Source organism: Microtus pennsylvanicus, chromosome 7 (assembly GCF_037038515.1).
Source record: "Microtus pennsylvanicus isolate mMicPen1 chromosome 7, mMicPen1.hap1, whole genome shotgun sequence".
NCBI lineage: Eukaryota > Metazoa > Chordata > Mammalia > Rodentia > Cricetidae > Microtus > Microtus pennsylvanicus.
In genome coordinates, this window is record NC_134585.1 from 94,479,955 (window position 1) to 94,494,497 (window position 14,543).

The window sequence follows — 14,543 nt, forward strand, 5'->3', positions numbered from 1 at the left end:
CACCAGCTGGGGACCAAGTGTTCAAGCACAAGACATACAAACCGTGACACCTCCAGAATTGCGCAATGATTTTGCTGTGTTTAAGTCCAGCAAGTCCGTGGTCTTTGCCTGGTGTTGGCGGCCCTGGTACTCACGCATGCGCCAGTGCTCAGAGACTGAGAAAGGCCCCAGTTCTGAGCTCTCTGCAGAAGCAGTTGTTGCTGACCGAAGCAGTTGTTGCTGGTGAGCATGCCCCATGCTCTGGGACCCTCATGATAGCGGTTCCTCCACATACCACTGTCAGCCTCAGAAGAGAGGTTGGATGAATGAGTGAAAATGCCCTCACGGAAGGCCCCCCGAGGGCCCCGTCTCTCACTGTTCTTCTGTCGTCCCCCAGTCTGCACCTGCTCCGATGGCATTCCCATAGCATGCTTTCCAAGAGAGACATAAAAATTCAGGGCCCACCAGGCCCTGGTAGGTCAGCAGGGGATGATGAATCCGTGACCCTCTGACAGAAGTATAATGGCGCGTGTTTGCGGTGACCGCAGAAACGTTTAGCTATTGTGTTGCTTATCAAAACAGTGTGTGTTTTGAAGCTTTTCGCAGCTGATGACTGCCCGGAAAGGAAGAATCAGTTTTCATCAGGATGCTCACCGAGGAGAGCTATAGTCCAGTAGATTGTCCTTCACTTACACACACACACACACACACACACACACACACACACACACACACACACACATGCACGCACACTGGTAGCAAAAGAGGACTCAGTTTAACAGATGACCACATTAGTGGTGGCGGGAATAGGGAAAGAATTGGAAGGGAAGGGGAATAGGGGATAGATTTGACCTAAGCACTTTATATGCATGCATGAAATAAACAGCAGAAAACGTTTAAAGTATCTTGAACCTTGCAACAGAAAAAAAGTTTTTAGAAAATAGCTCCCAGTGGAGCTACCCCCCTTTTCTTCTCCCCTCCCCCCTCCTTCCTCCTCTAAACATATGTTAATTCAGAAAAATACAGTTTCAGGAAAGATTTTCAAAAAACGCTTGTGTTTTATTTCCGCCCTTTAAAGGGTTGCTTTCTGCAGGCAGCAGATAGAACAGTACTGAAACTCGCTTTACCTCTTCCTTTTCATTCATCAGTGTGGTAGAGATAGAAGTATTCTTTGAGAGAGAGAGAGTCTAACTCTCTAGTAACTGAGTCCTGAGAACTTATCTTTAGTCAGTTACTCATGGAAGTTAAAACTCCCCCAAGCTGGCTACTATTTATAACACCGTTAAATCTCCTTTCTGTTCAGGTGTTGGTGCTGAATCTGTTACAGCGAGAACAAAGTCGTTCTCCCCGCTCTACACCCATCCCCTCTCGTCCCAAACAGGGATTTTTCCCTTTAGTGTGAAGCCCTGTCCTTTTTGCCGAAAGTGGGCTGAGCAAAGGGTGTGACGCAAGAGGGGGCGGTTCAGGTGCTGGGAGGGTGGTGGGGAGGCTCAGCCGCCGCGCACTTTCCCTGCCGCCTGCAGCGGGGCAGCCCTGCGTCCTGCACCCTCAGCACTAGCTCGAGCTTAAGGCGCATCCTCCACCGCTCCCCGGCCTCGCCTGTCTTTCCCAAGCTCTTGATGCTGCCCGGCTAAAGGGAGAAAATGGGCACTGGAGATTTCATCTGCATTTCCATGACTGGAGGGGCGCCCTGGGGGTTCAGGCTGCAAGGAGGCAAGGAACAGAAGCAGCCCTTGCAAGTGGCGAAGGTAGGACCGAGAGAGGTGTTCTGAGATGTTAGACGCTGGGAAGGAGGGGAAGGGACGAGAACAACCTGTTGGTGGTCTTTCTGGTCATTGGCTTGCTTTCTGCGCTGTTGAATTTATCTATTTATTGATGTGGCTTTTTAAAGAGTGTTTTGTGGAGAAATGTACACCGTACGCCATGTAATTAGCTATCAATTTTGTTACACCCATCAGGTGAAGACAGGGGCTGGTTAATTGTCATCTGTCAGCCAGCAGTCTTAGACTGCTTTGATGTGTTCTCTCCTTCACATGGCTTTGCTTGACTCCCACCCGAGGAGAAAGGCCTTCGCTTCCGTGGACAATCACTGGGCTCTAATAAACAGTTGGTAGTGAAATTTGGTGTGTATTAGGCTTAAGAAGGGCAGTTTGGAGCAATAATCGTTAAGATATAAAGAATTGCAATGAGATCCGTTTAAAAGAGTGGCCTTTTAAGGATTTAAAGAAATGCAAAAGCCCAAGTACTATATTCCATTAACTAGACTCATCTGGCTAAGAGCTCGGGATAGACTCATAGATAGTTTATTATTTTTTTAAATTTTATTTTATTAAAATATAATGACATTATTTCTCGCCATTCCCTTTCCTTCTTCCACCTCCTCCCATGCCCCGATCTTTTCTTTTTTAATGGCTATATATACATATATGTGTGTGTGTGTGTATGTGTGTGTGTGTGTGTGTGTGTGCATAAACATATAAACAGAACCTGCTGAGTCTGTTCAGTGATACTTTACATATGCACCAATTACAGCTAACTTTCTGGTGCACCTAATAGCTATTTAAAATATCTTTGTCGCAGTAGTTCGATTTGTCAGCTTAGCACAATACCCACGATCTAACAGAGAGCTTTAATTTCTGATTGGCATCCAGCTAAAATAAAGTTTAAAAAAACCAAGAAGGTAATATCTTTTAATCGAACGCTAATTCTGAGAGCTTTAGAATCCTATGACCTCTTTGACCGGCTCTGGAGGCGGAAGAGGTTACTTTCTTGTTGTATTTTTATATTTCAAATGAATCTAGACCCATATGGAACATGTGGCTCACTTTAGCCTTCGGAGCTATTCTTTCCCTCTGTCTTTTTACCTTTTACAAATGTTCCCTGTGAAGCCAGAAGTTTCTTTGAAACTTTGTGCTTGCAGGCATCCATCCGAAAATCCTTTCTTCGGTGGTTGAGTTCTGCCACCTAGTGAGAAGCGCGGGAAACAGAGCTGTGAGCACGGACCTGGAAGATGAAAGCGGTTTATATCTGGAAAGTTCCTCAGAGGTCCTCCGTTCTTTTGGTTCTTTTGGATAAGCAAAAAAGCCTCCAGAGGCTCCTTTCTGGAAGGGCGGAATGACAAAGGGTTGGAAGGCTGCTCCGTGGGGATTCTTCAGGAGTCAGGGACCAGCGGCAGAGGCCGCTATGTGACTGCCGGATTCAGCATATTACACGACTCTGGAGGCTAAGGCAGATTTATTCACCAGCAGTTGGTTGGCTGGCTCCGGCAGCTGAGATTTGGGTTCTAATTGCAGCTCTGACCTAACTTGCAGTTTGGCCTGAGGTCACTGGCCCTGACTCAGTTGCTGTGAAAGGGGAGATGTTGACTGGGTAGGGAAGGAGAGAAATCGAGGAAGAAACTTCATGAGTTCTAGCTTGCTGAAATATCCACTAATCCTAACAGTGTGTAATTTAGAGTCCCTCACCTGCTAGCCGAACAGAGGTGGCAGACAGCTGGAATTCTGCACAGGCTTTTCCACGGCCAAGCCTGAGAAACACAGGCATGGCGGGTTTCCCCGGAGATGGACTGTGGTAACCCTATGGCTCATTTTCTACCGGTCTCCCAATTGCCAGGCTGTAGGAAAGTCAAGTATACTGGTCCCACACTCTTCCCTAAAATATCCAGGCGATATGTGGGTGGCTTTTAAAAGACCATTATGAAAGCATCTAGGTGTTCGCTTTGATGGACCAGTCTGTCAGAGGCAGATGCGGGTCTAGCAGAGCACAGGGGAGGCACTGAGCTCCCTCCTCATCACTCCCCCACAGCACACTGCATATTTTCCCAGTTTATGTAGAGTTGATTTTCAAATGCTGTTGTGAAACCTTTGAATGTTTGGCTTCATTTGTGTTCCTGTGGGCGCTCTGCATCTTCCAGTCTGCCTTTTCCTCATGCGTTAATGAGTTGTAAGAGAGGCTAATCAAGCTCCAGATAACTGTGGCTATGACTTTCCAGGCTTATCATTGTTCTGGATTATTATATTTGATTTTTAATATTATCATACCTGTTTAACTTTAGAGCTTTTCAAGAGACTACAGCAACTCAGTGAGTGAACCTGCAGTAAAGGTTTTCACTGAGCTCAAGACAGTGAATGTCAGTTGCTTGTAGACTCTGTCTGTCTCTGTAAGATGGGGTAAGCTCCAAGCAGGAGGGAGTAAGCAAGGAAGTGGAAAGGCTAAGGAGGAGGATGACCAGTAAGTTAGACAAAGAATATTCAAGTGAAACACTCGGGAGGTAGACCTTGGAGTAGTGGTGCAGTCTTCCACATCCCCATGGCGAGTTCTAGTCCAGCCTCTTTCAACAAAATCCATGCAAGTTACTAGTTTTAGAGTTTAAAAACTGTACGTGTTTTAAAAAATAGACAATCTAATTAAAGCAGTGCCCTTGGCTTACAATAAAATATATGTCTAGATAAAATAAATGTCTAGATTTTCTATAACCCGATGTAGAAATTCTAACAGGCTGAAATAGCATAATAAAATTTAGTTCAGTATTATTGAGATTAGAAATTTAATTGCTTCTTAACCCCCAGGAAATACCTTTCTAGTGACAACTTAGTTGTTTATGAGTTATGCACACACATCTTTTAACATTTTCCTGGTGCACTGCACTGTATACAAACCCAAAATTTTACAGATTTACGAGAAGATTGTTAGTGAAAGTCTTCATTGACATTCAAGCTCAGTGCTATAACAGTCCAGTTTTTTTAATCAACTGAAAAACTTAAAAGTCCAAGTAACCAGTAATATTCCACATGTCCCTAATCTGTAATTAAAACCAGACCTTCCTTACACCCACTGACAGGCTAATCGCCGACAAAGCAGAGTCTTCATTCATCCCAGGAACAAGTTTATCCAGACAGAAAGCCCCATTTTGTGTGAGTGTGTGTGTGTGAGTGTGTGTGTGTGAGTGTGTGTGTGTTTGCACATTTCCTCACAGAAGGGATGTTGATGTTTTCGCTTTATGAACGTCTCTCTCCGTGAACATAGGCCTACATGGCCATGATGGTTTTTTGGCAAACCACCTAGAGGAAGAGAAATCTTCCTCTAAGGACTTGGAGAGAAAGTTTTGTTACAAACAAATCTTACAATTGAAAAGTAACTCACATTTTGAAAGCAATGAGAAAATAAATAGTCAGACTAAATGTAAGTTAAGGTGACCACCATAAAAGTTTTTTCTTTTTTTTTAAAAAAAAAAGAAAGAAAAATTAATCCCATAACCTGTGTCCAGCCCTGAGTTAGTGAGTTTGCCCTGGTATTGATGTTTTTTTTTTAACATTCCAAGGGAATTCAGATATGTGAGCAAAAACACAAGGCCTGCTGAAGAGAGCAGAGGCCAACCATGCCCCCTAAGAGATGACTAGCGCCTGGGATGTTCTGTGAACACATCCCCATTCATTCTTTCTCAGTTTAATTAAGAAGTGGAACAGGGAGGGCTAAGAGCTGTGTGAGGCCTTGGCATTGCAAGCAGGTCATGATTAGCAATAGGGGGTTTCTTTCCCCTTCTGATGTCAAGGTAAGTGGGCTATTGGATCTTGAAGAGGTGTTGGGAAGCCCAGAGGGACCATGCTAAACTGACTGCCTGCAAGGTGGGACAGTTGACATTTGTTCCCACATGCTTGTTTGGTTGGTGGGTGTGGGAGTTGAATGGGAGTGGCCCCTGTAGGCGCATATATTTGAATGCTTATTCACTAGCCGCCCCCCCCCCCCCCCCCCCCCCCCCCCCCCCGTGGACCAGGATGTAAAGCTCTAGCCCACTTCTCCAGCACCAAGCCTTCCTGCCTGCTCTCATGCTCCCCACCATGATGATAATAGGCTAAAACTCTAAAATCGTAAGCCAGCCCCCAATTAAATGCTTCCCTTTCTCATAGTCATTTTGGGCATGGTGTCTCTACACAGCAGTAGGGCACAGTGTAAACTAGAGAAATAGAGCCGGGACGGAGAGAAGACGAAAGAGGAAGAAAGACAAGGAAATTTTTTTATTCAAGCACCTTCATTCATTGGCACTGATTTTTCTTTTAGCTCAGAAAACATTGGAGCATTTCTTTTTGATGTTTCTTCTTTTTCAGTTTTATTTTACTGTATGCATGATATAAGGCTCCTTGCTATTTTTTCCCCAAACTACATTAAATATTTCACACTTCTCTGCTTACATGCATGGACTGTTTTTCCTTTGAAAGTGAAAATAGATTTTCTTTCATGTAATATATTCTGATTATGGTTCCCCTCTCTCAGCTCCTCCCAGGTCCCCCCTGCTTCCCCATCCATCTGAATTCATACTCTTTTTTTTCCTCTCTCTCATCAGAAAACAAACCAGCATCAATTAAAAATAATAATAAGATAAAATAAAAACAAAAAAACTGAATAGGGCAAAATAAACAGATAAACATGCAAATAAAAAGAGCCACAGGAAAAAACCCACTAGAAACACAGGCAGATACTGAGACACACACATTCACACATGCAGAAAACACATAAAAAGCAAAATTGGAAACCGTAGCATATAAGGAAAAGATTTGTAAAGAAAAAGAAATCCCTGACAAAACTTTGCAAAACAAACAAAAAAAAAACTCTTCAAAAATACCACTGAGGCCGGGCGATGGTGGCGCACACCTTTAATCCCAGCACTCGGGAGGCAGAGGCAGGTGGATCTCTGTGAGTTCGAGACCAGCCTGGTCTACAGAGCTAGTTCCAGGACAGGCTCCAAAACCACAGAGAAACCCTGTCTCTAAAAACCAAAAAAAAAAAAAAAAATACCACTGAGATTTTTCTGTTTTGGCCATTTACTGAGCCTGGGGACTGCCCTTAGGGGTGACTCGAATGTTCAGTGGGACTCTGGGGGAGAAAACTAACCTTTCCCTTTTGGACAGTTATCAGTCAGAGATGGCTGGGTTAGGGATGGGGGCGAGTGTCCACTTCCCATCTGGCTTAGACATGCACAGCCCTGTGCGTGCTGCCTCGGTGTCTGTGATATGTTTGTGTCCCTCCTGTTGTGTCCAGAAGACCTTGTTTCCTTGGTGTCTTTCATCCCCACTGGATCTAATAATCGTTCTGCCTCCTCTTCCTCAGAGTTCCCAGAGCCCTGGGGGAAGGGATTTGATGGAGACATCTCATTTAGGACTGGGTGTTTCAAAGGCTCTCATTCTTTCATTCCAGTCGTGGGTCTTTGTTCCCATATGCCGCAGGAATAAACTCTGATGATGGATGGTCAAGACACTTATCTGTGGGTATAACACAATGTTGTTAGGAATTGTTTCATTGTTATGTTCCTTTGGCAGCACAATAGTATTTGGTTTCCCCTAGGTCGATGGCCTATCTAGTCTTAGATTCTTGGCCACCTGGGCAGTGTCAGGCATGGGTTCTATCTCATGAATATTATTCCTTCCGGTCAGTGGTTGGTTACTCCCACAAGCTTTGTGCCACTATTGCACAAAAGGCAGGTCATCACTGTAGATCCCAGGGTGTGTAGCTGGGTTGGTGTTTACCTTTCTCCTTTGATATTGTGTGGAGTACCTGTCTGTACCATGAACACTCGTCAATTGGGGTGAAGGCTCTCGGTAGGCACCAGCTCAACTTCTCTGTGTTCAGTGAGTTATGTAGATGTTGTCTTCAGCAGTAATCTGGAATACCTGGGCTGCTTTTGGTCAGTATTTTATCGCAGCAATAGAAAGCAAACTAATGTAGAAAATACTGGATAGTCCTAGACTCAAGGGCAATTCCTGTAGTGATATTTTGTTTGTGTGTTTTTTGTTTTTTTTTTTTTTTTGATTTTTTGAGACAGGGTTTTTCTCCATAGCTTTTGGTTCCTGTCCTGGAACTAGCTCTTGTAGACCAGGCTGGCCTCGAACTCACAGAGATCCGCCTGCCTCTGCCTCCCAAGTGCTGGGATTAAAGGCGTGCGCCACCACCGCCCGGCTTGTTTGTGTTTTAACAAATAAAGCTTTCCTGCAGATCAGAGTGCAGAGCTAAGCCACTAGAAGTCAGGAGTGGTGGCAAACACCTTTAATCTCAGAGGCAGAAGAATCTCTGTTAGTTCAAGGCCACCCTGAGTTGCAGGAGATTGTCTCTATCTAAAGTAGAAACAGAGCTCACACAGAGGTGATCCCAGCACTTGGGATCACAGGACTTTAATCCCAGCACTAGGGAGGTGGGGACAGGAGTGATATGGCTGGGCAGAGAGAGGAATGTAAGGTGGGAGGAGACAGGAGCTCAGTGCAGTCTAGTTAGGCAGTCTGAGGAACAGTGCAGTCTGAGGACAGTCTGAGGACAGTCTGGACTTGAAATGCTACCAGTTCCCTCCCTGGAAAGTTCCACCACCCGGCCATCCCTAGAAGCTCTATATCAACCCCTCCTTCTACTCAGTTCCCTGCTGTTTCTCACCTGAGCAGAGGCAGCCACCTGATCTTTTCCCTCCCAGTAAATCTCTCCTGTGTGAGGTTTACGCTATCGTCCTGGCTCCCAAATGCCAGGATATTTTTCCATCAGAGCTGTGACACATCCCCAGTTCGTTTCACACACTTCATGATACGTGCTATCAATCACTAATTAAGAGACCTTTGTTGTGCAGTTTTCTCTCCATTTAAATTAGTAGGTGCTGAAATTATGTATTTTACTTGTGTGTGTGTGTGCGTGCATGTCTATGTGTAGGTGGGGTGTGTTTGTGCCACAGCACACGCGTGGAGGTCAGAGGACAACCTCAGGCCTGCGTCTCTTGTTGTTCTCCACTGTGTATGTCGGCCTAGTTAGACCATACGCTTCTGGGAAATCTCCTGTCTCTACCTCCCATCTCTCAGTAGCAATTTGGGGATTAGAGATGCACACTTCTTTGTTGGGCTGTTCTGTGGGTTCTGGGGATCCAAACTCATGACTTCACATTTTAACGAGTGCTTTATTCATGGAGCAATCTTGCCAGTCTCTAAAATTATACAGTCAAAGACGGACTTGATTGAAACTCACTAGCCCAGGCTGGTCCTTGAACTCACAGTGGTACCCCTCCCTGCCTCTTCCTCTCTAGAGCTGGCAGTAAAGGTGTGCACTTCTACACCTGGCTGAAATTACAGATTTTAAAGGCAAGATAAGGTTAAATGATTGGCCCACTTAAAACGGTATGGCTTTTAAAAGATACGACGACAAAATTGTTTCATTACTTATTCATACATTAATAAATGACCGCACGTAACTATCAAGCAGTACTTAGAGTGAGTAGACTCTATCTGTAAGACTTGGTTTCCTCACTTGTGAGACAGATATAGTGATAGCTGTATTTCCAAGAATTGTTTACAGGGCTAGGAATTACATAAGACAACAACTTAATCAAGATTTTTAAAAAGCCATTATTATCCCCTTTGTGGTTATCTCAATTTTTTATTTGTTTTTTTTTTTTTTTTTTTTTTTTGGTTTTTCGAGACAGGGTTTCTCTGTGGTTTTGGAGCCTGTCCTGGAACTAGCTCTTGTAGACCAGGCTGGTCTCGAACTCACAGAGATCCGCCTGCCTCTGCCTCCCAAGTGCTGGGATTAAAGGCGTGCGCCACCACCGCCCGGCTATCTCAATTTTTTAAAACCAACTTTGTGGAGTCAAGGCTTTGAGTCTAGGAGGTCACTGAGAAGGCTGCTTCACCCCTGGGTCCCTTCCTGGGAAGTGACAGTGAATGGTGCCATAATGTTGCTGCTTTCTTATGGAATACTCCGTCACCATGTAGTCAGAAATAGCATATAGAATCATCATGGAGAGAAGGAATCATTCATGTGCTTAGGAACTCTAAAGGAAAATAGATTGTCCCAAGTAACTGTAGGGCACAGCCCTCTGAAGTCAGAAGAAGGCTGTGCCCCTCCCATGGCAGAGGCTGCCGAGCATCCTTCTCTCCCTGCCTCTTCTTCCTCTAGTCTCTAATATTAGATGGCATTACTATATAAGGTTTCCTAAGTACATGATAATATATTGCACTCTTTGGTCCTTTTAGCTTTTCAAAGAATGGTCAGTTATTTTTATCCCTCATGTTCAAACTAAAATGAAAAATGGACCATGGTACCACACACCTTTAACCCCAGCACTGGGGAGGCAGAGGCAGGTGGATCTCTGAGTTTGAGGCCAGCCTGGTCTGCAGAGTGAGTTCCAGGACAGCCAATGCTACACAGAGGAACCCTGTCTCAAAAAAACAAGGGGAAAAAAATCAAACTAAAATGAAAACCAAAAACTGTCAGAGGTGACTATGGTAGAAGTTGTACTTATTATTCTTTTGTCTTATGAAATCCTACTGGATGGAGGTCAGCATGCCATCTGGAGGCTGTAAACATAACGTGCACTTTCGGCGGCTACAGAACGTAGCCACACGGGGATGAGTTTCCAGCTCTAACCTCTAGGCTGCCTGCCTACTTGAGCAGGAGGAAGAAATGCAAATTTGAGCAGTTTTACCCCAGGCAGATGGAGCAGAGCATAGCAGAATGGCAATGGGGGTGGGGGGTGGGGATGGGGAGGAAGAGCTCATCTTTCTACCAGCTCATTACCCTTGCTCCCCTCCCCTTGACAAAATGAAGCTCCCCATAGCTTCAGCTGAACAGTTCGCCATGGCCCCACCCCTCATTAGTGTTCCTGGTTAAAGATCTGCTTTTTCCAGATGTCTGTTGTTAACTTCATCTTTAAATGTGGGAACCATGTCATTTCATAGTTGTTGGCTTCTTCTTCTTCTTCTTCTTCTTCTTCTTCTTCTTCTTCTTCTTCTTCTTCTTCTTCTTCTTCTTCTTCGTTTTTGATTTTTCAAGACAGGGTTTCTCTGTAGCTTTGGAGCCTGTCCTGAAACCAGCTCTTGTAGACCAGGCTGTCCTTGAATTCACAGAGATCCACCTGCCTCTGCCCCTGAGTGCTGGGATTAAAGGCGTGCGCCACCACGGCACCACTGCCTGTCTGTTCTTGACATCTTCTAATTGATATGAATAATCAATACAAGCCACATGTGTGCCTGACTAGAAACTTACAGCAAGTTACACATTATTGCTGAAATGTGGAATAAATTAACTAATGAATCAATATGTCTTTTAATCTTAGTGTGAGAGTGGCAGCTATTTACATGTATGTAGGGGTGTGTGTGTGTGCATGTGTGTGTGTGGGGGGTGTATATGTGTATGCGTAAGTGCCATGGTGACAGTTTGAAGGTCAAGAGATAACTGACAGGAGTCAATTCTCTCTTTCTATTTTGTGGTCTCTGGGGCTTAGGTGGTCAGGCTTGGTGTTGTGTTTACCCACTTGCTGGCCAAAGTGATGTTACAGAGGTTTAATTTTACACTGTGTTATGAGAAAATGATTTAAAGGGTAACTAAAGGGGTTACCAATGTGTTTTGTATGTTTTTATTTGATCTTATATGACACCATGATATAAATCCTCAAGGTTTGATGAGATTCACGTTGGTTGAAGGTTGATTCAGGACACTGAGTTCTAGACCCATGTCAGGTTTGACTTTGATGTTAAGGACATCACTCAGATGAAGGGCTTTCAACTGCTCTATTTATATGCTCTGTTTAAATGAAGGGTTTGGAATAGATGATTTTATTGTTCATTCTGGCTAGAGTCTATTTTTAGATCAAAAGATAATAGATGAAAGGCAATGTCCATGAATGGCAACATTTTCCCTAACTTACCAAAGACTTTTTTAAAAAGAAAGTTTAATTCTTTACACAGTGTTATATGGAAACCCTATGTGCATTTCCTTTTGTCATAATTTCTGGGACATATTTATTTTAAAAGGCAAAACAAAAACTCTCAAGGGCTACCAATTTAATGAGCTTTCACTAGATTTTACTTTCCAGTTGATTAAAATGGTAGTGCCTTGAGTTACTCGTGAATTCAATGTGTCCTCTTGCTTTTACTTTTAAAACAAATGCTTGAGGTAATAAATGAATTTTGAAACAAATGATTTTAAAATAAATTGTTTCTTTATTAATTTTCTAAATAATGAGATACTTTTCCATCACACAAAAATGTAGTTAGTCTTTTTCATAAAACCTTTTGCAATTCCTGTATTTAAGCATAGTTGATATTTTCATAAATCTAAGTTCTTTATTTATATTCTGGGTCAAGAATTATTTGCAGGTAAGATTTTTCTCATACTTTGCTGGAAATCCCAAAGAGGCAAAGATTATTTCACATTTATTTCCTTTATTACAGCTACTAAGCAGATAAAAAAGCTTCTGACCAAGCAGGAGGGACCTGAATTTGATCCCTGAGAACCTACATGGTAAAGGGGGAGAATCTCACAAGATCTTACCTCCCACGAGTTATACTCTGACCCCCACACATGCCCCGTGGAGAGATACACCCGTAAAAATAAATACATACATACATACATACATAAATGTGGTTATACAGTTTAATTTTAAAAACTTACTTCAATACAAGTGACCTAGTTGTTCAAGTCCGTGAAGCACTCTGATGTGTATGGAAGAGAAAAGCATATTTGATCTTGCTCACCTATATCTTAGCCCCTTAAATTTACTTGAAAGGAATTTACCAAGTGTCAAAAGAGAAAGGAGAGCCGCTAGTTTCTGTGTCTCAGATGTGGTCTTTTAAATCAAATTGTCTCTCCCTAATAAAGGAACTTCTTTTTTTTTATGTTTAAAATAGACTTGAAAATGTCTTTCAACTTTAGATTGTAATAAAACAACTTTGTCATTGTAAAAATGATCCAAACTGCACAGAAAAGGCTAAAAAGGAAAGGAACATCCTACAGCCAGAGATACCACAGCGGTCACATTTTGACAACAGCTTTCCTGGAGCTCCGCATGGCAGGGCAGTGTCCATTTCATGCCAACAGGATGGCACTTAAGGTCTTTTGTTTGTTTGCCTGGGACAGGGTTTCTGACTGCAGCCCAGCCTGGCCTTGGGTTTGTATTCTCTGACCTCAGCCTTCTAAACTTGGGGTTACAGGTGCTCACCACCAGATCCTGTTGAAATGCCTTAACAATTTCTCCCCTGACCCCCTTTCTCACTCACAAACTCAAGGGAAACTAAGGAGTCTGAAAGCATCAAGGGAGGGACAGCTAACTTTTAGGTGCATTGTTTGATTGCTGGTATGGAAGACGGGACTAGACATACCTAACAGCCTGGTCCAAAGCCCACTCCCTAGGACCGTTCTCACTGGAGTATTGTGCAAAGCTCATGTGTAACATCCGTGAGGCAGAAAGGAGGAACAGCTATGATTATAAATTCAGTCTGAAGACACATAATCTAGCAGAGAGAAAGGTGGGGCAGTGAGGAGAGAGAAGAAGAAGAAGAAGAAGAAGAAGAAGAAGAAGAAGAGGAAGAGGAAGAGGAAGAGGAAGAGGAAGAGGAAGAGGAAGAGGAAGAGGAAGAGGAAGAGGAAGAGGAAGAGGAAGAGGAAGAGGAGGAAGAGGAGGAAGAGGAGGAAGAGGAGGAAGAGGAGGAAGAAGGGGAAGAGGAGGAAGAGGAGGAAGAGGAGGAAGAGGAGGAAGAGGAGGAAGAGGAGGAAGAGGAGGAAGAGGAGGAAGAGGAGGAAGAGGAGGAAGAGGAGGAGGGAGAAGAAGAAGAAGAAGAAGAAGAAGAAGAAGAAGAAGAAGAAGAAGAAGAAGAAGAAGAAGAAGAAGAAGAAGCAGCAGCAGCAGCAGCAGCAGCAGCAGCAGCAGCAGCAGCAGCAGCAGCCTTGACACAAGTATGGCCGTATGCCCTGTTGCCATGGCCTTAGTTGAGCTGAGTGGTGGGGCCACCCCTGAGGGAGCTGAGATTTTTCCAAGCATGCCTAAGATATGGACCCATAGAAGTTGTTATGTTTAGGGATGTAAGGAAGGGGGTTGTCTGCGGGATGTGAAGATGCCTGTTCCCGGATCTTCATTAAAGAAAGCTTGAGGGACATGGGGGACAGGAGGGATAGAGGTTGTAAGAATTCTTTTTTTGTGACTCTTAGATTGTCGGCATTGCTAGAGTCAACCCTGTGGAGAGGGATTTTCTGGATGTTTCTTCTTCTATGTAGATCAACATGGTTGTGGCAGATGCAGGGTGGATTTCTGGTCATGCCCATGGTTATCCAAGCTTGGGAAGGCTGGCAGACATGTAAGAGGAGCAGAGGAGTGTTGCATTGGTGTCTTCAGGTCATTGTCATCATGCAAATCATCTGTGTGATTCATAGGACACAGGCTGGATCTTTATCTTCGACTCATAACGAAGGTGGAACCCACGCACCAAAGGCTCTCTAAACTCATTGTTATTAAAGAAGTTTTGGAGACAGAGTCTTACTCTGTAACTCATTGTGACCACAGGCTTGTGAACATGCTGTCTCAGCCTCCCAAATGCTAGGATTACAGTCCATCATGCCTTGCTCTAAACTAACAGAAGGGACAACATGGCGATTATGCAGTGGCACTGACTGATCGCTCAGTATTTTCCTGATCCCTCCAGTTAAGAAGACGGACGGGATGTGAATATAATTTCTTTTTTTACCCCCATATTTATTTTTCCATTGTTAGAATTTGTTTTACTATGACCCACAAACTGTCAACTCCCCTCCAGTGTTAGAAGCTCCCC

At 43.8% G+C, this 14,543-nt stretch overlaps 1 protein-coding gene across 1 annotated transcript in view; it reads left to right on the top strand.

The window, feature by feature from the left end:
- The first annotated feature begins 1,485 nt into the window (after positions 1–1,485).
- Positions 1,486–14,543, top strand: part of Synpo2 (synaptopodin 2) — a 142,464-nt gene continuing 129,406 nt past the window's right edge. The window contains exon 1 of the mRNA XM_075981460.1: positions 1,486–1,727. Within this exon, the coding sequence (XP_075837575.1) occupies positions 1,623–1,727 (105 nt within the window). The 5' untranslated portion in view covers positions 1,486–1,622. The remainder of the gene's footprint in view (positions 1,728–14,543) is intronic.